Below are 24604 nucleotides of genomic sequence, written 5' to 3' on the forward strand. Positions count from 1 at the left end.
AAGTGACTTGCCCAAAATCACAAAATTTAATGGGTTTTAAAACCACTTTTCGGGGGCGGGGTGGCGCCTGGATGGCTCAGTTGGTTAAGCGTCCAACTCTTGATTTCAGCTCAGGTCATGATCTCAGGATGCTGAGATCAAGCCTGGAGTCCAGCTGGGCATGGAGCCTGCTTAAGATTCTCTCTCTCCCCTCTGTCCCTCCTCCCCGCTCTAAAAAAATAAATAACAATAAAACCAGTTTTCTATCTCTGAGTGTTTTGTATACTCTTCCACTACCACTTTTTGCCTGTTTCTCCAGCGTTCACATGCACCCGGCACCTCCAGCAGTTACTCACAGGACACCCAACCTATGGGGCCCCTGCATTACAGGTCCCAAGATTAGGACGCAGGCTGGACAAAAGCACTGTGGACGACATGACTGGAGGGCAGCTGGTCTACCCCTTTGTTTTTACAAACCAGGCAACCATATCCCACAGCTTATGGCACTAAGAATCCAGTCTTCTGACTCCAAGTCCTGTGTGTTCTCATCTCACCCACAAAACAGCTCCAGCTCTATGAAGATGTTGAGAGATGACCCTCACTGAATTGGTAAGGGAAAAAGAACTGAATTTAACTACCTAATAGCTATGGTTTAAGAGAGAACAGGTGAAATCTTGACAAAGAACAAATCTTTCACTAATCGCCATTTATGCAAGACAAAGCAGGGCATCAGGAAGCCAAACAAGATTTTAGGGATCTCACAGTTTTCAACAATTCACCTCCTCTGCCACCCAAGGGGTCAATCTTACCCACTTTTCATTTTCGAGCTTCCCCATTATTCAATGCATCAGACCCATACAGACCTGGGTTCATTTCCCGGTAACTGCCCACACCATAGGCATCTACAATATTCTGAAAGCCGGCTGTGAATTTATTGGTCCTGTTAAATGTGGGAGGAGCTGCTTTAGATTGCACTGCAGTCAGGATGGGGACCATGGAGGAGCCACTGAGTTCCTACAAAAAACATTGACAAAAAATGCAAGGAAGAGAGCTTTGAGCTGGGGGTCAGCACGTGGATCACAGTCCAATTCGCACCATCCCTTAAAGGTAAACTTGGAACAATTTCTTGACTTCTGTGAGACCCATGACCACATCTGTAAAAGTGAATACCTTCCTAATACTTATCTAGTTTATCCCAAAGGAAAGTCATCAAGCGGGTAGAGTTCTGGCCATTTCCATTCTCCTGCTCCTGCAAATGCACCTGTTGCACCCAGTTCTGGGTCCTCTATTTTCCTTTCTCTCTACTCACTCCCTCAAGAGTTTACCCACTTTCCTCATTCTGCCCCCTTCTTTCAAACGGCCCTGACCCTCCTCCGAATTGCAATTCTGTTTTAACTGTCTGCCTGGGCTTTCAAACTCTCATGTCTCAGCAACCCCACAAAATCCGGGAGCCTAAAACCAAACTCATCAACTTGCCCCAAAGCCAGGTCCTCCTTTGGCCTCGCTTCAGCAGACTCCATTCTCCAGATCCCTGAACCATTGGAATCATCAGACGTGTCCCTTTTCCTGGTTTAATCAATCAACCAATCACCAAATCTTCCTGCTTGTCCCTTTCAAATCCTCTTCTTGCTGCCATCCCCGAGCCTCGCTGTCGTCTTCTGTCTCTTTCCCTTCCGTTTATCCTACACTCCAGACAGTGAAATCCTTTGATAAAATAAAACCAAGAGGACTGCTCCAGTCATGCTACCCTCCTACTCAAAGGCTTCTTATTACCTAAAGAGTGAAATCAAAACTCTTCAGTCTCGCAATCAAGACTTCTTTCCAATATTGACTTAGACTCCTTTCACACCTTCATCCCCAGTATTTCTGCATGGAAACCAGCCGACTCCACACCAGACATCTTACCCAGGTATGAACCATTCCCCAGGCTCACCCTCCAGGAACCCTCTGGTGGTTCCAAAGTCTAACAGCACTTACCACCTGCACACTCAGTGGGACCTAGCACCCGCCAAATGACTGCTCATCAATGCTTCTAACAACACGAGGTCAGTATCAACTACCCATCAAGCCCCACTTGACTAATGAGGAAATGAAGGTCCAGAGAGGTTAAGTAACTTCCCCTACGTCACACAGCAAGTGGAGGAGTTCCTTACTCTGTTGGTATATATCTTTATGTGATCATGATCTCCTTAAGAACAAGGACTGTGGTGTTTTGTTTTGTTTTTAACATGGGCCCCAGCACCTGACACAACACCTGGCATAGAGTATTTTTTGCTTGTTCATGATGATGATAATGAAAGCTAACCCCTTACACTTCTCCCCTCGCCTCCTACCCACACAGGGCCTTCTACTCCTATCTGGAAAAGACTTTTGTCATTTCAGAAGGCTGAAGAAACTGTAGAAACAGTCAGAAGTGGCCTTGTAGAAGTTTGACTCCTTTGTGATGACAGGATGACCCCGTTTAGTTCAGATCCCGGCATCAGGACACCTCCCCGATAGCTCCGCAGGCTCGTCCACACTGCACTGAAATGTTTCTAAAATGCAAACTGGATCATGTCACTCTGGCATGAGAATAAAATCAGACCCCTTACACCACTAAAAGTCCTTCAGGACCACGCTGCAGCCTCTCCCTGATCTTCCTCCCATTCTTTAAACTGGCTGCACCCTCTCTCCAGCCACTGGCCTTCAGGTGGGCCTGCACCACACGCCCCTCCGCACCACCAGTCACCTGCTCACTGACCCCTTCCATGGTTCAGCTCAGGCGTCACTTCCTCCAGGAAGCAACCCCATCCTTCCCATTCTGAGTGACAAGCTCTTCTTAAGTGCCCTGTTAGGTCGTTACTGGACTATCACATGGGGACCTTCAAATCCTGCCTCCTGGCTCCAGGACCGTGGTCAAGTCACTTCTCCCTTCTGTGCCTCAGTTTCCTCATTGTACAAGGGGGATAAAGATAGGCCCTACCTCCTAGTCCAATCCCACCTCAAGGCCTTTCTTTCAGACCCTCCGGCCTGAAAGCTCCCCCTCCTACCCCGCCGCCCGCTCCTGTTCCAAGCCACCTGCTCAGAGGGGCCTTCTCCAGTCACAGCCCTAGAATGGTATCAAAAGACCTAAAATTCCAAGCGCTGCCTTGACACCTTTGAGTCTCACAGGGCCCCAAAGGCCAAACCGTGAATTCCTCTGCCCTCACCAGATTTGTACCCACGAAGCAGGAAAGGCTCCCCACCCAGCTAGCTCCCCCATGGGCCAGACCACCCTGCCTAGTCTTCCGCCTCCCTGCCACCCCAGAAGTGTATTCAAACGAGCTCCTCTCGTCCTCCCATGGAAACCAGGGCCCCTTCCTCTTGTGGGAGGCTGCGCCCATAGCCCCGGTTGGCTCATTCTGCCCCCAAGTGCGAGCCCCAAGTACCACCTCCATGTGGCCCCGTGCGGCCCCGTGTGTGTGTCCTTTTCCCCCGGGCTCTGAGCATATGTGACTAGCCAACTGCTGTCTGTGTCATGTGTCCGCAGGCAGCTGTTGTGTGTCTGGCCGTCTGGTACCGTTCCTTTCTTCACCAGTAGGGTGACTAGGTGATCAGAACAAAGGCTCCCTCCTCACCCCATCCCCCCCCATCCCTCACTTTACTGCCTGCTCACCACCATCGTTGCCTGAAATCACATTAGTGATGGACATGCTTACTATATGTCTTCCTTTCTAGAAAGTCTGTCAGGAGCGGGGCTTTGCTCTGTCCGCATAGCCCCAGATCTGTTCCTGGGGCCCAGTGGCCATCTGGAGAGGTGAAGGACGAAGGCTGTGACCTTAACTAGGGTACAGAGTGCTGAGCACAGCTGTGGGCACACAGTGAGCACAGGTGTCTGGTTATTTGTCTTTCCAGCCAGGTGTGACCTCCGTGAGGGAAAGGACAGACCTACAGTCACACTGACTGTGGTATCTACCATCACAACCAGCAGAGTGATTGGTACAGCAGTGCTCAACATGCACTTGCTGAAGATCAAAGAAATGTTGAATATTTGCCAGAAAAGGAGTTTCTAATAGGTGCCCGGCCCTGGATTAAGAACTGAAGATATGAAGATGAGGGAGACAGTCCTTGGGAAGTTCATGTGACGTGGGAGGCTGACAGAGGCGCCTGACGGAGGCACTGCTGAGGCTGGAGGTGAGGCACCCGTCCCCTCCCCAGTTCCATCTGCCACTCACCATGCCTTGCTCCAATGCCCTCTTGATGCGCCCAGTGTCTGCCACCGGGAACCAGATCTCGGCGATGGCACACTGCTGGGTGACATCAATGTTGCACATGTTCAGGATGTGGTAAATGGCCTTCATCTTCTGCACTTTAATGGCCCAGGAATGCCAGTTGGCAGCGGCTTCTTGCAGGAGGCGCTGACGGTGAGACTCTGTTTGTGTGATGACCTGGATGGGGAACAGCACACAGAGAAACAAGGAACACTCATGCAGGGCTCTGGCAATGTGGCAAAATGGAAGGCCGTCAGCCATCATGGCTTCTCCGGCTCTGGGCTCCCTCCTCTGGCCTGCAGTCCTTACCCGCCATCAACCCTCATGAACAGTTTATCTTCCCTTGTAGAGGTTAAAACCCTTGGGCAAAGATTGTATCTTCCCTTTCTTCTAAATTCCTTAGAGTACTATTGTCATGGATTGAACTGTGTCCCCAAAAAAAGATATGTTGAAGTCCTAACCCCTGGTAACCATGAATGTGACCTTATTTGGAAACACGGTCTTTGCCGATGTAATTAACATGAGGTCATGCTGGAGTAGGGTGGGCCCTAACCAATATGACTGGTGTCCTTATAAGAAATTTGGACAGGGCGCCTGGGTGGCTCAGTTGGTTGAGAGACTGCCTTCGGCTTGGGTCATGATCCTGGAGTCCCGGGATCGAGTCCCGCGTCGGGCTCCCTGCTCGGCGAGGGGTCTGCTTCTCTCTCTGACCCTCTTCCCTCTCATGCTCTCTACCATTCTCTCTCTCTCTCAATAAATAAATAAAAATCTTTAAATAAAAAAAAAAGAAATTTGGACATCTAGGTGCTCCTGGGTGGCTCAGCCAGTTGAGCGTCCAACTCTTGGTCTCAGCTCCGGTCTTGATCTCAGGGTGTGAGTTGGACCCCCATATTGGGCTCCATGCCCAGCGTGGAGCCTACTTTAAAAAAAAAAAAAAAAGGTAGAAATTTGGACAACTAGAGACGTAGGGAAGAATGTCTTGTGTGATTTAGGCAGAGACTGGAGTGAAATATCTACAAACCAAGGAACACCAAGGACTGCCGACAACCACCAGACGCTAGGGAGATGTCTTACTCTATTCAGGCCATGATCACACAACACCATGCTGGGTGGCTTAAACAACAAAAATTAATTGTTCACAGTTCTGGAAGCTGGAAGTCTGAGATCACTGTCTACCATCATGGTTAGGTAAGGATTTTCTTTTGGGTTGCCGACTTCAAATTCTATCCTCACATGGTAGAAGGGGCAAGCAAGCTCTCTGGGGCCTCTTTTATAAGGGCACTAATCTCATTCAGGAGAGCTCCACCCTCATGACCTAATCACTTCCCAAAGGCCCCACCTCTGAATACCATCACCTCGGACATGAGGTTTTCAACATATGAGTTTGGGGGTGGGGGCGACACACATTAGGACCATAGCAGAACAGGCGAGGAAGGATCCCTTCCTAGAGCCTTCAGAGGAAGCGTGGCTCTGCTGATCCCTGGATTTCAGACTTCGAGCCTCCAGAACTGTGAGAAAATAAATTTCTGTGTTTTAAGCCCCGCCCCGCCCCAGTTTATGGTCATTTGTTATAGCAGCCCTGGGAAAGGAATACCTCTATCAAAATGCTTTACATATATAATGTCTTCAATAAATGACCAGTGAATTAATGAAGGAGGGAATGGACAATTTTGCCCACAGAGAATTTATTTAATGGGATTCGTTTTTGTTCAGGGTTACCAGCGTATACCCGTCTCAGCAACCTTCACCAGTGGCTCCCCAGGTCAGACTAAATAGGAACATAAGTTTGGAATAACTTCTTTTCCTCATGAAGCTTTCATAAAATGTAGTATGGAATGTTTGAGGAAAGAAGTTCAAGGGCAATTGCGTCAGGGAACCACAATCTCCTTGACAAGTGACAAGGAAGGAACAGAGGGACTTAAAGAAATTAAGCACAGATTTTTCTGGGAAGGCAAAGATGTCTGTTATTCTAAGCGTTTCGTAACACAAACACACTCACATACCACATTTCTAAAGATCCTCCCTGAGGATCCAGAATTGTGCTAACAACGGATTCAGCAGCCATGAAAATTTTAAATTTAATTAAAATTAATTAAAAATAAAAACTCAGGGGGCATCTGGGTGGCCCAGTCAGTTAAACATCCGACTCTTGATTTTGGCTCAGGTCATGATCTCAGGGTTGTGAGATCGAGCCCTGCATCAGGCTCTGCACTGGGCATGGAGCCTGCTTAAGATTTTCTTTCTCCCTCTCCCTTTGCCCCTGCCCACCTCTAAAAAAAAATTAAAAATAAAATAAAATAAAAATTCAGTTCCTCAGTTGCACTAGCCATGTTTCAAGGGCTCTGTGGTTACGTGCGGCTCATGGCCACAGCATGGCGCTCGCAGGTTAGATAACACGCCCACAGAAAATTCTACAGGACAGGGCTCATCTGGAAGAAGCAATGTGATGCAGGCCCAGCTGCTTTTAGTGGATTCCTTTCAAAGCTTATTGAAGCAAGTGTTCCAATCATACGAGTGTCAAGTGCCACCCTGGATGACAACTCACTTTACAAGAGGCTATGAATTTGGGGTGTGTCACATGGTGAAACTAGACTCACCTGCTGTTTTTACGGAAGTAATTGGTCTGCTCAAACAACTGCGTGAGTCAATGGAAAAAGAATCAGTCAGACTGCTTGTTCAACCTAACTGGCTAGTTAGTTGTATCCCAGATGTGGCCCAGGCCGGGCTCACAATAAAGGGCTCCTTCTATCCGACTGCGCTGGCCACCCAAAAGCTGACTGGGGCTCAAGCCAGGCACAGCCGTACTGATACTCAGAATCACCACCTCCAGCTTACTGGACACCGTGTTCTTATCATGAAACCTTCCGTCATGATCGCTGGGAGAGCGCAGTTAACATTCCAGCTGGCCCAAAAGCGAGGGCACTGGGTCACAGGACTTAAATGGAAATGGCAAAAGTAGCCCCTTGGCAGGCCCCAGTCAGGTCACGCGCCTCAACTCCTCACTCACGGTGATTAAATCTTCCAGCTTCACATTGACGTCGGCCAGCATCTCTCTGCGCTCCGCCACAGGCTCTGGGCAGGGGTATATGGTGGCTCGAAACCTGTGTTTCAGACATTCCAAAGGTCACAGGGGGTTACCACGGAAAAGCCTGCCAAAACGTCCCCTTCTGCCAAAGCCATCACTTGCTGACTTTGGTTAGATGACCACCGTTTTCTAGAATAACTGTCTCGGGGCGCCTGGGTGGCTCAGTCGTTAAGCGTCTGCCTTCGGCTCAGGTCATGATCCCGGGGTCCTGGAATCGAGCCCCGCATCGGGCTCCCTGCTCGGCGGGAAGCCTGCTTCTCCCTCTCCCGCTCCCCCTGCTTGTGTTCCCTCTCTCGCTCTGTCTCTCTCTGTCAAATAGATAAATAAAATCTAAAAAAAAAAAAAAAAACAGAGTAACTGTCTCTTTGGCAGTCAGAAAATGAGTCCCAGTTCTAAGGGTTCTTGATGCATCGCTCGGCACTATTTAAATTCAAGCTATGATTCTATTCAATGAATGAGCTTCACTCAAACCAAAGAACCTGTGAGCTTTTAGGTAAATAAGACCACAGCTCGACTTGTCTCTTCTCCCTAGAATCGACTAAGGTAATAACATCTTTCTCTACTGAATAATTTCTGCTGGAGTAAATCGATTCTGTAAAATCAGAAACAGCTCAGCATGAGGTGTGCCTGCTTCTTAGCGGCTGATAAAGGGTGTGAGAAGGAACACAGACATGGGTATGATGCCTCCTTTCCGTTACCTTGACATTTGCTTACTCAAGTCCTCTCTGCTCCTATTCCCACAGCTCTTAAAGATAAGTCGCATTTTTAACACTATCTAGTCAAATGCAGGAAAGTTGTTCTAAAATCCTAAGGGACCTCAAAGAAACCTCCAGTCAAGAGTACTTTGTCTCACACACCTCTTCACCTAATCGTGACCCAAATCACTGATGAAAGAGCCATGAACAGCCTCTTACCCTTCACAGATCTTCTTGATTTTCTGTCTGAGTTGCTCTCCTTGATAAAATATGATGAATATGTTCTTTTTAATTTCTTCTTTCTGGAAAATCACAACAGTAAAAACTATATATTTTTATATATATACAAAACTCTGTTACATAATATATTATCCATAATAATATAAATAATTTATATAATAATACATATAATATATATAATTTTATATATATAATTTTTTTCTTTTTGGTTATAATGTAATTTTTAGATTGAAAAAAATTTTTTTAATTATAACTGGTGGGGTGCCTGGCTGGCTCACTTGGTAGAGCATGTGACTCTTGACCTCAGGTTACGAGTTCAAGCCCCACGTTGGATAGAGAGATTACCTAAAAAACAAAATCTTAAAAAAAAAAATTACAGCTGGAAAATTTCAGCTTCACCCAGTTGATCTAAGTTCGTAATTCTTTATGGTTGAGGGCAAGGCCACTGAGAGAGGCCAAGGCAGCCTTAAAGCAATAACCCTAATAGTGGTTATACTAGCCAGACCACAGCTGAGCCTGTATTCAGCTCTAATGCTATACTTAAGAGGTGGGCTCATAAACAAGAAACCATGCAAAAGAGAGGAACCAGGTTATTATAAGGCTTAAAATGAAAGTAGCAGACCTAGCTCACCAGAGTTAACTCACGTACAATATTTACATTTCAAGGGTGAGTGGGTGTTTGATGTTTAACAAAGGTAAAGCCATGTCTAATTTTTGACTCACTGTATGTCCATAGGAACACTGATTAAAATGCAATTCTCAAGTCCAAGTTTGACAATTCACAAGAAAGAATATATATTTCACAAGCATATATGAAAGCGCTCAAAGAAACGTGCTGTTTTACTCTTACTTAATTTGGGGCAGAGGGGGGTAAAGGCAAAATAATGAAATCCATCTTTGGAAAAGTTATAACCAATCCAGTACACTCACCATATGCCACTCAGGGCTCTGGAATCAGGTATGGCCCCACTGAAAAGCCCTTTGTCAGGAGCCACCAAGTGTCATGAAAATGCCCACCCCCTTTAAGCCAGTAATCCTATTTCCTTGAATTTATATCAAGGAAGTAATTCAAAAGGAAAGAACAATGACATACATAAAGATGGTCATCATAGTGTCTGTGTTCTGGAGAAAAACTGGAAACAAAGTCCATAAGTAGATAGATAATGTCATATCGACTCACTGGAAATCTTCCACATCAATTGAAAAGAAGATAAAAATGAATCGTCATTTTGGCAACTGCTCATGGGAGCCGGGGAGGGCTATTTAGGATTTGGGGTGGCTACCTGCTTTACATTATCTCCAAAGGCTCCTTTGTCCAAGGACCCCTGGTCCTTTTCTGAATCTCTCAGGTCCTCTTGTCCCTGGATCCACCAGAACCAGGAATCTACTCTGATCTCATGTCATCTGCTCAGTGACCTTCGATATCAACAGGTGAACGTCATCTTTTCCCAGATGCCTACTTTATACTCTATCACCATAACTATTACATGTCAAAATATGGTTGTGGAAAGTGATGATTCAACATCAATTTTTAAAAATAATATCTATAAGGGACACATACTGATATAGGGGGAAATTGTATTCTCCAAGATCAAGAGAAGACCAAAAAAAAAAAAAAAAAGATTCCATGTTTATTACTACAACCCGCTTGTGGCTTATGGACGAGAGAAAAAGAGCACAAGAGAAAAAATAAGCTTTCTTCCTATTTTAAATCTCACTTAACTCTGAAATTATTTTCCATAAAATAAAACCTCAAATTAATTTTTTTTCACCTCTACTTTGGAAAAGATTAGGACACTTAGAAATAGGCCCAACTTGGAATTAAAAAGTAAGCGGCTTGAAATGCTGACTGGAAGGGCAGAGAAGGCCAACATTGCAGAATTAATAGCAGTAAGTGCGGGGTACTCAGTGAAGAGTCCTCTCAAAATCCTTGTTGGAAGCGCTCGGTCCACTGACTCCGAGCATCAGCAAGCATCAACATAGCTGGTCAAAAAGGCAGAACTGGGGGGGCGCCTGGGTGGCTCAGTCACTAAGCGTTTGCCGTCGGCTCAGGTCATGGTCCCGGGGTCCTGGGATCGAGCCCCGCATCAGGCTCCCTGCTCGGCAGGAAGCCTGCTTCTCCCTCTCCCACTCCCCTGCTTGTGTTCCCTCTCTCACTGTGTCTCTCTCTGTCAAATAAATCAATAAAATCTTAAAAAAAAAAAAATGCAGAATCGGAGGCCCTGCCCTCGTCCCACTGCTTTAGAATCCGCATTTTAACAAGATGCCCAGATCATTCCCGCTCCGGTGCACACTGAAACTTGGGGCTCACTGACCCAAGCCCAGTTCTTAGCTCCTGGTGAGGAAGACCCAGCTGCTGCCTCGCGAGGCAGGAGCACTGCTAAGTCTCCAGGACCCGGTATAGCTGGGTCTTGGAAGCATGAATAGTTGTGGGGTGTTAACAATCAGTCCTTGAATTGACCTTTTGTAGGATTTTTTTTTTTTTTTAACAAAGGCGGGGAGAGAAAAGCCAGGAGAAAGAAAGGCAGTGGCCATTAACTTCACAGAATTGAAGACCCACAGCTTCAGAGAACTGCCCCCCCACCCCGCCCCCTGCAAGGGCCCCAGGAAACTGAGGACAGAGTTCCCCACAGCCCACGACACCCACTGTGACAGGATCCTCCAGAGTCGTGTCCACCTCGCTGAACTTCAGGTAGATGTTCCCTCGGCACACTCGCCACAGCAGCCTCTCAAAGGAAGCCATCCGCTCCCTGTTGATCACCCCGGCCGTGAACCTGGCAGTCAGATGGGGAGAAGTTGCTGAGGCCCAGGGAGCGGGGTGCAGGGAGAAGGCCCCGTAGGACCTGAGGACGTGCCAGCACGAGATGGAGGCCTACTTCCCTCTGAGCACGAGGAGGATTCACTAGCTGTCAGGGGTCCGAGGCCACTCAGCAGCCCAGCCCCTACTTGCCCCAAGTCCCTTTTGGCCTCCTGTTTCCTCTGATGTATTGAGACTTCCTTAGTCACCCCAATACTACATAGTCCCTTACTTGCAATTAGAAATATGATAGCCCGTCCATTACGGCATCGTAGCTAAAGAAAGAAGGAACTGTTCAACTGCTCAACAATGGGCTCTATGCATTTTTCTAAATACTGCGCTAGAAGTGAAACAGACATACTCATTTACATTTATCTCTGCTTTTAAAATCATCCCTGTGTCTAGATAATTTCCAATTGAAATTTTTTCTATTAACTTTAAAATGGTTGCTTTCATTGGTCTTTCACTTTAAATGTGCGCTGAGCCTTTATTACCTCCTGATCAAATGTTTTCAATGCATACACATCAATTTTACTTGGACACTGAATGAAATCCCACTGTTTTGAATCACCGTGCATTTTAATACCACATTACTCCTTCTTGTGGATGATGTGATCATATGACTACCTCATTGCTAACTGCACTTCAAACAGCAAATTTCAAATCTATTTTATTGCCAAAGCAGTATTTCCAAGATGAGGAAGCAGGAAACAGTTGAGAACAGGCATCTAAACAATTCTTGCCACATCCTCCCCCTGTAGGAACAACATAAACATTGTATTCTTCAGGCTCCCAGAATGCTAGTTTCACCATTAACAAGAAGGTAACACTACCTTCCACTCCACCAACCTGAAGAGGTTACTCTTGGGTTTAATACAGTGTGGAGGTCTATATTCATGTGAAATAGCCCTCATTCCAGTGTCTGGTTCATTCATCCATTCATTCACTCACTCACTCAGACCCTCTGGGGAATCTATCACATTCCAGGCACTGAACTGTGGACCAGAAACCCATCTATCTACATGTAACTTTCAGAGCACAGTTACACTAACCCCAGTTTTCCAGTCACACAGGCAGGGGTCGCTCTTAACTCCAGGAGACCCGAAGTGTCTTCCATAAAGAAATCATCAGCGAGGTTGGTTTCCGTCTGAAAGTCAAAGAACTACTGCTTTCTCTTAAATGTATTTAGGCAAACTTCAAAGCTCCCTCGACCTCAAAGGTTTGTCTATTTTTAACAAAACTTTTATTTTCCACAAATAGTTAAGAGAATTCAAAAAGTCGAGTGCTCCTTGCCAGATCAAAAACTTCCCCCAGGGTGCCTGGGTGGCTCAGCTGGTTAAAAGACTGCCTTCGGCTCAGGTCATGATCCTGGAGTCCCAGGATCGAGTCCCACATGGGGCTCCCTGCTCAGCAGGGAGTCTGCTTCTCCCTCTGACCTTCTTCCCTCTCGTGCTCTCTCTCATTCTCTCTCTCTCAAATAAATAAATAAAATCTTAAAAAAAAAAAAAAAAACTTCCCCCAGTCTTTTACTACCGAAATCCCAAATCTGCCCAAACTCACTGTTGTGCTTTGTTCCCACTTCCATCTGTGTGTTTAGGGCACATACTTTCCAAACAGCATCATGATATGCTTGTGTTTAGTTCAAATTGGCACCGTTTCCCCCCGAATACCCTCCCCCGTCACTAATGACCTCGGCATGGGGCAGAAACAAGCATGATTTATGCATATTCCAAACCAGCCAGTTTTCAAAATGGAAACTTGAGGATCTGGGGGAAAGGTCCCTTTAATAAAGAGTCCCCAGATAACAACCTCAAAGAAATCTTGGGTTTTCTTCAGCAGATGTTTGAGTTCAGTCAGTTCTAGGAAGCTTTTCTTCAAAGCCTGCTGGTTCTGGTTGGCTTCCTGTAATTCTCCTTCCAGTTTTTCTAGAAGAGTCTATGAAGAATGGAAAAAGAAGGGAAAGTAGGCAGACAGTGCTGTGATATTTACTGTACATTAACACACTACAAATAACTACAAATAACTACAAATAACTAAATATCAAAGAAGAATTCAGTGTATCATAATGTAGCCAGAAGTTGAGTGGCATGTTCAGTCCAACTCAAAATGACTGTAGAGCTATAAACTAGATCCATTTTCATCAAATAGGATTAGAAAACACTCTGCAGGGATGGAAATTAGCTTCCTGAAGAAGCCAAGGCATTTCAACAAATTGCATGTCTCTCCCCCATATAAAACACGAGAAAAGGGAAGCTGGAGTGAATTTACATGTTGAGAATTCCTTCTGCCCCAAACATACTGCAATGATGAACTAGAACAAGAGGAATCGCTAGTTCTGGGTTGGAATCTGGAGAACCAGGTACAAACAAGTAAAAAAGGCTATATGGGGAACTGTGAGCACAACACGCAAGAAGACAAAACAAAGAAAAAACAATCTTCCTTCCAAAATGAGCATACAAAATGAGTAAGTCTCAAGAAGAAATCTAATGATAAGAAAAATCAGGGGCACCTGGGTGGCTCAGTCGTTAAGCGTCTGCCTTCAGCTCAGGTCATGATCCCAGGGTCCTGGGATCGAGCCCCGCATCGGGCTCCCTGCTCAGCAGCGGGGAAATCTGCTTCTCCCTCCCCCACTCCCCCTGCTTGTGTTCCCTCTCTCACTGTGTCTCTCTCTGTCAAATAAATCAATAAAATCTTTTTTAAAATTTAAAAAAAAAGAAAAAAAATCACCAACAAAATCAACAATCAGAACACAAATTCACATTGGGTGAAATTATTTTTATGGAAAAAGAGTTTAAGGCTTCTTTTAGAATGCTCAAAGAGATAAGTGAAGGCATTGCTTACACACACACACACACACACACACACACACACACACCAAAAAATTATTAAACCAACGTGTCCTAAAATGAAAGAAAAGGTAAATATAAAACGGGAACAATTAAGAAATCTTGGAAATGTAAAATATAGGTATTGAAATTCAAAATCTAATAGGTGAAGATCAGCTCTTTATTGGACACAATTCATGAATGCACTACTAAGATTTGGTATAGAATGAAAGCTCATTTCTCATTTATCCAAATGTCCACCCACAGTAGAATGGATAAAGCTCCTAAAGTATGGTACATGCAATAAAAGAAACACTACCCATCAGTGAAAACAAATTAATTTCAAAAACATGAAACAATACGGTGTCTTAAAAAATAAAATGACGTAAGAAAACAGCAAGTTGCAAAAGAAGAAACATGATTCCATTTATATAAAGCTAAAATGGGCAAAGCTATTTAAAAGAGTAAATGCTATTTAAAAGAGTAAATATGTGATAAAACTATGCTATTTAAAAGAGTAAATATGTGATAAAACAATGAAGAAACGAGGAAAAGAAAAATACAAAATTCAGGACAGGATTATCTCAAGGGAGGAGGGGAAGGACGGGGGGCACACAGAAGGCTTTTAAGAGCATCACTGTGGTCATCTTTTATGTCATACAGGGTGATGGTACTTGGTGTTTGCTATATCATTATTCTTTCTACCTTACACATATTTTCTAAAAATTCTACTGTATCAATTCAGTATTTAACAAAAACAATTGCCAGTAAATCAGCAACCACAATATCTGAAAATGGATTAAGATCACCTATTAAAAAACAGAGATTATCGGGCGCCTGGGTGGCTCAGTCGTTAAGCGTCTGCCTTCGGCTCAGGTCATGATCCCGGCGTCCTGGGATCAAGCCCCACATCGGGCTCCCTGCTCAGCAGAAGCCTGCTTCTCCCTCTCCCACTCCCCCTGCTTGTGTTCCCTCTCTCGCTGTGTCTCTCTCTATCAAATAAATAAATAAAATCTTAAAAAAAAAAACAGAGATTATCATGCTAGATTTCTTTTAATCTACCTGAGGGACACCCTTACCAAAAGATTTAAAAAATAAACAGTAAAACAAAGATATCCATGCAAATATTAGTTACCTTCCGCCACCACCCTCAAAAGGATATTAGTATCAGACAAAATTGAATTAATAACATTTCTTATGATGGAAAATTTTACATATGTTAGATGGACAGAACTGCACCATGAACCCCACATACATATCAACCAACTTCAATTGCATCCCATGCCCTCCCCTCCCAGAGATAATCACTACCCTAAATTTTGAACACTAACTATAGTGGCACAAAGGTGGGGGAAAAAAATGAAATCCCCATTTCTTAACCATTTGCTCTATCCACTTAATGATTCTGCTAAAAATAATGCCACTTTTAAAAATATTTTGGAGAATCATGCATCATTTAAGAAACAGTTTACAAATGATAGTAAATGCAAATAGTAGAAAATTATAATGTAGACTATGGACATGTAATTACATAAAAATATAGCTGATAAGGATAAAACCTGAAAATAGAAAAGGCAGGTTTTGCTGAGATGGTGGATTTGTGGGTAGATTTTTTTTTTAATTAATACTTTCCCTAGGATTGTTATGAAAGCCTCTTTAGAAATTCTGCATAGCAAGAGCCCAAAGCCAATTGTGTATTCTTGCCAGAAGGATTTCCCTCCCTAGGAATGTTGGAGGAACACTCAACTCACTGCCAGATCAGTTGAATCAGTCTGTCCCCTTGACCAATGGTTAGATAGATATTGCTACTCATAAGCTCATGTTGTTCTAATTTCATCTTTATAATAAATAATATCCAGGGGTGCCTGGGTGGCTCAGTCAGTTAAGCATCTGACTCTTGGTTTCAGCTCAGGTCATGATCTCAGGGTCGTGGGATCAAGCCCTGCATCAGGCTCCACACTCAGCACAGAGTCTGCTTAAGACTCTCCCTCTCCCTCTGCCCCCTTCCCCCCCCCCTGCTCTCTCTCTCCCTCTCTAAAAAAAATAAATAAATCTTTAAAAACAACAACAAAGAATATCTAAAAGGAAAATACTGAGTAAGGACTGTTGGCACACATCTGATTGTCCCTTATCTAACTGGTTATTACTACGAATGTATGAGAGTGTAGAGTTTCAAAACCAACCAATCAGCCAATACCAAACTCATTTAGATGCATTGATTTTTTTTTTCTTTTTTTTTTTTTTTTTTTTTTTTTTTTTTTTGCTGTTTTTTTTTTTTTTTTTTTGGATGCATTGATTTTTTTTTTTTTAAGGTACTGTCTGAAACATACAACCAACACAACTTCTCCCAAAATATCCAGGATTTAGTATGACAGGATCCAAAATATTTTTCAGGGGAGTTGCCAGTCTCATATCTCTGTCTGAGTATCTTTATTTATACCACTAACAGCTTCAAAAATTTCAAGAATTTTAAGTTACCTTAAAAGAAAAAAACAAGCAAACCCAGCCAGAGATAAAGCTCGGGCGATGAAGCTCCCCTACCTTCCCGCCTCCTTTAGTGGGCCCTTCCTCTTCTGAGAATAAATTATCCAATTTTTTAAAATCAAGATCTGCAGGGCCTTCCAGGATCTGGCTCTGCCTACCTTTTGACATCCTCTCCCACCACCTCACCCCTCCCTCCTTCCTCCACTATCTCCTCTACAAGCTTCTAGAAGTCACAGCCAGGTTTTGTTTCTCTCTAAGGTACCTTGTACATGGCGGGCACTCAGTGTTCTATAAAAGGAAGTAGAGAGAAAAAGAAAGATGGAGGGCCACCAGCTATCGTGTTCTTGGCTCAACATACCTCCAACATAATCATTTCCCGTGGAAGAGGGGTCGGTGGGGGCCTCTCTGGCAACTGAGGCACAATCTCATTTTGCATCTCATCTTCCAGGAAACCTGTGGGATGAAACCCCACCAGAGATCCCAAGGTGATTGTGTTTTCTCCCCTAAGAAATGGATCCAAGCAGACAGCCGACTTTCAGCCGGCTCAGCTGCCTAAATTGCCCCCAGGACCTGCCACAGCATCTGGATCCCAACTCTCACTGCCCCACTTTGTCTCTAGAACACTTTGTCCCTATACAAATAGGGACATGTTTGTTATAATCCAGTCCTGCAAACCACTTACCTCCCCACCAGTTCACATTTATTTTTTTTTTAAGATTTTATTTATTTATTTGACAGAGAGAGAGAGAGAGAGAGCGAGAGCAGGAACACAAGCAGGGGGAGTGGGAGAGGGAGAAGCAGGCTTCCCGCCGAGCAGGGAGCCCGATGTAGGACCCGATCCTCAGGACCTGAGCCGAAAGCAGACGCCCAACCACTGAGCCACCCAGGTACCCCCCACCAGTTCACATTTAGACAGTAAACAGAAAATTGGCTTACGGAGGATTCTCTCCAGTGACTCACACCTTCTCACTTCATTTACAAATTTCCTTTGGAAGCTGTTCACATTCCCATTTAACTAGAGTGGGGAGAAACCACAAGACACACATTGGTATCAACAGCCACCATGTATTCCCTTTGGGGTTTTTTTGTTGTTGTTGTGTTCTTTTGGTTCTGTTTTGTTTTTTGTTTTTAATGCTGGAAAATGTTGCTGGAATCATTTTAGGAATAGATATTTCCATGCACAAGACATGAGTTACAGGCAAAAAACTTGATATTCTTACACATAATCCCCCAAATGCAAATTTGGCACCCTGCCCAATAAATGTCACTGAGGAATAGCCTCCCATCAGGTCCTAGGAACTAAGGACACAAAGAACAAGACATGACCCTTCCCTGCAGGAGCTTAGTTTTGGCCATGATCTTGGTGAGGAAGTAAAGGGGTAAGGAGTCCAATTTTCTAAATCAGACTCAAAAAAGCTTGGTAAGGAAACCACCTCTGGGAAATGATACCCCAACATCACACTCAAGACCATCTCGCCCTAGAATATCACCACAGAGAGACTATGCACCCCACGATACTTTGGCCTCAGACTGACTAATTAGGAGGCATTGATTTCTGTCCTCAGAACAAGGTTTGGTAATCTACATGCCCATTGGAGATATCTAATTCTTGGAAGATACTACTTAGGAAAGAAAGTCTAATGCCATCTAACAAGTACTGACTGTACTAGAGCTTCAAAACATTCCTATAGAGGGGGTACATATGGAGGAAAGAAGAACAGGTTTGCAAGTCACTTGCTCAGTGTTATCACAAATCTTAGCCAGAACAACTAGAACCACATGGAATTCCATCTATCCCAGCTCAGGGCTCCTCTCCCTGCACTTAGTTCACTAGAAGAAGTGGTGTGAAAGAGATATCTACTCCCACCCCACCTTCCTCTGGCCTTCCAAGAATGCAGCACCTACATCTTTGAACTGAACCAATCCAAGCTCCCCAAGCTCAGCCACACAGCAATATGCAGCCTCCACCTGAAGAAACAGTTGGGACAAACACATCTCCTCACTGCGAAACACAGACGCCATCTTGACACAGCCTTGGTCTGCAGGAGACAAAGATATTGGAGAGAGTAAGGGTGTAGAAACCTTCGGATCAAAACTGGCTTTAGTTGCACTATATTAATATCCAACATGAAAAAAATCCAACAGGAATGGCTCCTAATTTTCAAAATCTAAACAAAAACAAGATAGCACTTTTCACCACCTATTGGATTGGCGAAAGATTAAAAAATACGATTACAAACTCCTGTTGTAGACGGTGTGCGAGAGCAGGCATTTTCATACACTTAGTAGTTGAAGTCTAAATTTGTACAGCTTTTTCGGAGAGCAATCTGTCAGTGTCTATCAAATTTTATATTACTCATACCCATGACCCCGGATTTCTGCTGCTCTTCATCCAGACAAACTTGGAGAGGTATGGGAAAATAGATGCAAAAGATGTTTCTGATAACATTGTATACAATAATTGTAATAAATGGATCTAATCCAGATATCCATCAACAGGAAAGTGATTAAGCTGACCTCCAGAACCCTGTGCAGTCAGCCAGAATAAAATAAATCTGTATGTCCTCTATAGGGAAAAAGGGTATTCATGTAGAATCCATTCCCATCAAAGACCCTCTGGACTGCTCTACCACTGCCAAGCCAAATTACTTGCCCTAAAGACCAACCTTCTGGAATAACTACCACAACTCCAGAATGGGCCCCCTTTTCTCATTTCATTTTATAATGTGTACAGTAGCTATTGTTTGCCAGACCCCGGATTTATCCCTTCTCTGCTTTAAGTCTTCCATCATCTCTATTTCTTATAAAATATAAGATTTGTCCAACAAAAGGCTGCGTATCTGGCCTCTGCCATCCCCTCCAGCTTCACTTCTCTTCACATTGGTCTCCAGACACACGGAATTTCTCCCAGAGCTCCCTCCTGCCTCAGGACCTTTGTCCATGCTTTCCCCTAGATCTGGAACCTCACTCTCTTCCTCCCCCTGCCCCCCAGTAACCCACACACCCAACATAATCCTGTCATTGGAGCCTCAGTGTCAGGATCCTCCTCCTCCATAAGCCCTTCCAGACCACCACCAACACCAGGTGAACCAAGTACTCCCGGAACAGAAATCACTGGCAATTATTTGTTTAATGTCTGTGTTGCCCACTGGCCAGTAAATTCCATGAGGTTAGAACTATGTCATGTTCTCCATTCTATCACCATTCTAGCTCAACCACAAAGCAGGTACTCAGAAGATATTTCCCAATTAATTGACTAGAGCCCAAACTTCATCCCTCCCTCCGGAATGCCTGGCCTGATGCTCCATTTTTTTGCCTTTTGACACCTAGATGAATCAAAACTTTTCATACTACCCTTTCTGGTAAATAAGGCAATGTTTTCATAAAAGAGACACACGCCCACTAGCAGCAAGCAGACCAAGAACATAGGGTGAAAAGCCTTCTTACCCCAGCTTTGCCCCAGCAGGTCCTGGACAGGTATCTGTGGTAGGGCGAGAGCTAAGGCTCCCGCACTTCCTCAGCCCAGCCCCGCAAGCAGGTGTTTGGTCAGGGCTGGTGAGTGGCGGGCCAGGACCAGCCTGGCTTGGGGATTCCTCAGGTGGCTTCCCTGCGGCCACGAGCCCCTCCCGGTACTTCTCCTCCCTAGGTGCCTGCAGAGCCCAGAGGCAGCCCTGTTGTATCAACACTGGCCTGTGGGTGAGGACAAACTTGCCTCACCGGCCAGCCCTGCTCAAGCCCCCTCCCTCCCCCAGCCACCTGTGCCCGGGGCCACGACCTTGGGGCCCCACCAGGAAGCAGTGACTTTCTTCTCTAAGGAAAGTAACTTACCTGCAGCGAGCAGAAGTTTTGGGAGAGGTTTCTAGAGGCCTTCGAAGGAAGGGCCCTGGAGACAACCTTCCAATGTGTCTACGAAGCACACCCAACACTCCTTGTCACTGTAAAAATGAAATCGTTCTGGAAATGAAAAAAAATATGCCCACCATCCTAACAAGAGCTATCTTCAAAAACACTTTACTTCCAAAACAGAATACACCAATGAATAGTCGGTAGCTAAAAGTCAGCTTCTGATGTGACCCAGGTAAAAAGAGACAGGGCCAGACATGAGGATTTACCCTTTCACTGGTTATTACTGTCTTGCATTTATTTGGTGGGGAAGGTTAGGGGCCGAGGAGTGAAGCGGTTACAGCCATGTCTCCTGGTTCAGGGGCTGGTTACTCTGCAGAGACCACCTGCGTGCCCATTAATGAGCTTGGCAGAGCAGCTTTCCCTGCGGGGGCAGATCCCTGCATGCACCCACCTGGGGTGCCTGCACGATGTACCCTAGAATGAAAGGGGTGCTGTTTTGGTTTTTTTTTTACCTTTTACTATGGAAAAATTAAAGCATCTGCAAAAGTACAGAGAACACTCTAAGGAACCTCCACAGACAGACCACTCAGCATCACCTGTTGAATTCTGCCTCATCAGTACCCTCACCTGCTTCTCCTACACACCCCAGACTGTTCTGAAGCTAATCCCACACATATTATGCCTTTCAAAATATTTCAGTATGTATCTCTAAAAAATACATAATCATATATACAATATAAATATATTATAATATACACACGTGATATATATTATATATAAATATTATATATTATTATATATCTATTACACACACACACACACACACACACACGTGATACCATGATCACACCTAAAATTCAACAATAATTCCTTGATATCAAATATCCCATCAATGTTCGAATTTCCCAGGTTGTCTGAGATCTGTCTTTTTTTTTTTTTTTAAGATTTTTTATTTATTTGAGAGAGAGAGAATGAGAGATAGCACGAGAGGGAAGAGGGTCAGAGGGAGAAGCAGACTCCCTGCTGAGCAGGGAGCCCGATGTGGGACTCGATCCTGGGACTCCAGGATCATGACCTGAGCCGAAGGCAGTCGCTTAACCAACTGAGCCACCCAGGCGCCCTGAGATCTGTCTTTTTTAATAAACCCCTCGGGTAATTCTTGTGCATCATCAAATTAGAACTATTGCTTTTGAGAACACGGTGCAAGATCTAACTTCACCTTGGGAGGCAACAGGGTGAAGGCAGTGGGAGACGATCAGCTGAGCAGGTGCTGCTTGAACCTGGGGCGGGGGGTGGGGGGGCAGGGCCTCAACGGAAGCAGGTGGCCTGTAACGAGGCCTGTAGGAAAGGTAGTGCTTGGGTTTCTTAAGAAACAGAGCTTGGCTGCAGCCACCCATCCCAACATGGCAGAATCACTTGAGTCCAGACTCACCGGGGCAAAGATCTGAAGGCTGAACTCAGGAGCGACAAGGCAGAGCTGAAGGATTAGGACTGAAAACTTCAAGGAGAATGACCAACGCTGAGTCTGCCTCTCTTGCCAGGGGAACTCGAGGGGAGAGGAACCCCCGCCCCAACCGGTTCCTCCCTCTCCTGCCCCTTCCCCTGCCCACCTCTCATTCTGCTCTTCACCCCAACTGGGGGTTGCTGTGTCTCCCCGCCAGTGGATGGTGTAGACGTTCTCAAAGGTTCCGGGGCCCAGGAATCACTGAGGGGCATAGAGAGGAAAAGCACATCTTGATGGTTAAGAGCAGAGTTTAGAACCAAACTGCCTGAGCAAGGATCCCAGCTCTCATTTACCATGTGCGACCCTGGGGAAGCGATTTAACCCCAGGTTCCCAGAGTCCTTCTCTGCAAAGTATAATAGAATATTAGGTAATTATTTTGAATGTAGAAGTATAAGAGGGAGACTGTATTTCAAGGCTTGCTTTCTTTTTCTCCTAGAGCCCTAAGTGGAAGGTGCACACTCATAGGACACCTGCTGGACAATAAATTAATGCAATCTGTCAAAAAGGCAATCTGCATATCCTTGGACCCAGTAATCCCACTTTAGGAACTTCAGCCTATGAAAAAAATTTTAAGGTTGTAAACCAAAATTTAACTACAATAGTGTCTACTGCAGCATTAAGTGTAATAAGCATGTAACCATAAATGACCTGAATTCTTTCATCCATCCACTAAATATTTATTGAGAGTATACTATGTGCCTTCTCCGTTCTGGGCTCTGAGGATAGGGCAGTTAAGTAAGACAAAAGGTCCTTGCCCTCATGAAGCTGATGTCCATAGGGAAAGAGACAAACAGTAAACAAGTAATAAATTAGCAAGATATTGCAAAGTATAAAAAGAACAGTTATAGAAAGCTAGGCTTCGGAGAAAGGAAAAGAGGCTACTTTAGGTAAGCAGATAATGGCCATTGGAGCTGAGGTGTAGAGGATTAAAATGAGCCAGGCTTGCAAAAAAAAGGGGGAAGGGAGTCCAGGCAGCAAGGAACAGCCAGCCAAGCAAGAGCGTTCACGTGACTTCATCCGCCTAGCTAGCGTATCTCCTGAGCGCTTCCCTGCGCTGCGCATTGTTCCTATGACTGTAGAGCACATTTCATTACTTTACGTGTGTCAATCACTTAATCTTTTCAATAACCCTATGAGGTTGGCGGTATTCTTATTCTCAAGTCACATACGAGGAAATAGAGGCACAAAAAGGCTAAGTAAGTTGCCCGAGGTCACACAGCCACTCAGGACAGGTCATCTAACACCAGAGTCCCTGTTTACAACTATGCATGGTATGCAACCTGTTCAAGAAATAGGAAGCCAGTGTGGCTGGGGCATGAGAGGGTGGGAAGAGGTATTAGAGCGCAGAGGCCGAGCCGGGGGGGTTCTGAGGGGCCAATAAGAAATTTGGATTTTATTCTAATCACACTGGGAAGCCCTTGAAAATTTTGAAGCAGGGGAATGACATTACCTACTTGATTCGCATTTTCAAAAAATTTCTTTGACTTCTGCTTCTGGAAAGATGGAGTAGAAATACTTTTTCTTCCCAGTAAGTAAAACGGAAAACCCTGAACATTATATATACAATAAATATTAGAAGGCCCTGAAAGGTAGAGAGAAGACAGACCTTCTAGGAAACTCAGGGTCTGAGAAATGACAGAGGTGAGTTCTCTGGGGGTTTCTTTTGCTTATTAGATCCTAGGCTTGGTGCTGCAGAAGCCAGCAAGAAATGCAGATAGAAAAAAAAAAAAATCCCCCCCCAAACATTCCCAAATAAAGCCTGTTCTCTCTAGCCAACGGATCAGGAAAGGGGCAGCCTAGCAAGAAAGACTTTTAGATAATAATCACTCTAATCCAGCCAAACACCACAGAAAAGACTGTGATCCCATGCCCACTCATGCCCGCAAAGCCCAAGTGGAAAGCCCAGACTTCTACCCTCACCCAGATGTACCAAAGTGACACCCCCAGTATCGTGTCATAGAAGACCAAGTGCAGAGTCTGAATTCCCAGCCCTTATTATCCCTGTGATAATAAGGCCCCCCTTGTTAGCCTCGTTGGGTGGAACCTACAAATGAAGGAGGAAGATGTCCTCAAATTCCTTGCAGCAGGAACCCACTTAGGTGGCACCAATCTTGACGTCCAAATGGAACAGTACATCTACAAAAGGAAAAATGATGGCATCTACATTATAAATCTGAAAAGAACCTGGGAGAAGCTTCTATCAGAAGAGATCCGATGAGAACTTTCCCAACTGTCCATTGGTAATGAGACCACCCCCTTACTGGGGCGTGGAGGTCATGTGGAGAGCAGTAACCAGGCACTCCTCTCTTCCCAGACAGGGTCATATCAGCAGAGGTCTAGTGAATAGAAGAATAAAGTAAGAGAAACCACACTAACTGATTTCAGGACTTACCATACAGCTACAGTAATCAAGAGTGTGGCCCTGGTGGAAGCACAGACACACAGGTGAATGCAAGGAAATAGAGAATCCTGAAATAAACCCACAACACAAGTCAGGTCAACTGATTTTTGACAAAGGTGGAAAGCATTTCAGTAGAGGAAGGATCACCTTCTCAGCAAATGGTCTAGACCAACTGGACATCCATAGGCCAAAAACAGAACCAAGACCTAAACCTCATACCCTCTACAAAAATTAACTCAAAACAGATCATAGATAAATTTAAAATGTAAAACTAGAGGCACTCGGGTGGCTCAGTTGGTGAAGCATCCAACTCTTGATTTTTGGCTCAGGTCATGATCTCAGGGTTGTGAGATCGAGTCCAAAGCAGGCTCCTCACTCAGCGAGTCTGCTGGAGAGCCTCTCTCTCCTCCTGCCCCTCCCCCGCTCCATGTGCATGTGAGAACATGCTCTCTCGTAAAAAAAAAAAAAAAGAAAGAAAGAAAGAAAGAAAGAAAGAAAGAAAGAAAGAAAGAAAGAAA

General features: G+C 44.8%; 1 protein-coding gene and 1 long non-coding RNA gene across 2 annotated transcripts in view; both read right to left on the reverse strand.

The window, feature by feature from the left end:
• ATP6V0A4 (ATPase H+ transporting V0 subunit a4) overlaps nucleotides 1-19967 on the reverse strand; it is a 53520-nt gene extending 33553 nt beyond the window's left edge. The window contains exons 1-11 of the mRNA XM_025854930.2: nucleotides 19782-19967; nucleotides 18240-18373; nucleotides 17271-17349; nucleotides 16693-16787; nucleotides 12835-12960; nucleotides 12078-12172; nucleotides 10876-11002; nucleotides 8208-8290; nucleotides 7216-7309; nucleotides 4173-4385; nucleotides 843-993 (exon numbers count right to left, since the gene is read on the reverse strand). Of these exons, the coding sequence (XP_025710715.1) occupies nucleotides 843-993; nucleotides 4173-4385; nucleotides 7216-7309; nucleotides 8208-8290; nucleotides 10876-11002; nucleotides 12078-12172; nucleotides 12835-12960; nucleotides 16693-16787; nucleotides 17271-17349; nucleotides 18240-18356 (1180 nt within the window). The 5' untranslated portion in view covers nucleotides 18357-18373; nucleotides 19782-19967. The remainder of the gene's footprint in view (nucleotides 1-842; nucleotides 994-4172; nucleotides 4386-7215; nucleotides 7310-8207; nucleotides 8291-10875; nucleotides 11003-12077; nucleotides 12173-12834; nucleotides 12961-16692; nucleotides 16788-17270; nucleotides 17350-18239; nucleotides 18374-19781) is intronic.
• A 193-nt stretch (nucleotides 19968-20160) lies between these two features.
• LOC141373913 (uncharacterized) overlaps nucleotides 20161-24604 on the reverse strand; it is a 22525-nt gene continuing 18081 nt past the window's right edge. The window contains exons 2-3 of the long non-coding RNA XR_012380362.1: nucleotides 21791-21885; nucleotides 20161-20269 (exon numbers count right to left, since the gene is read on the reverse strand). This is a non-coding gene — a long non-coding RNA (uncharacterized lncRNA). The remainder of the gene's footprint in view (nucleotides 20270-21790; nucleotides 21886-24604) is intronic.

The sequence above is a fragment of the Callorhinus ursinus genome, unplaced genomic scaffold (assembly GCF_003265705.2).
Source record: "Callorhinus ursinus isolate GAN/ISIS: 27379988/994484 unplaced genomic scaffold, GSC_fseal_2.0 scaffold12, whole genome shotgun sequence".
Classification (NCBI taxonomy): domain Eukaryota; kingdom Metazoa; phylum Chordata; class Mammalia; order Carnivora; family Otariidae; genus Callorhinus; species Callorhinus ursinus.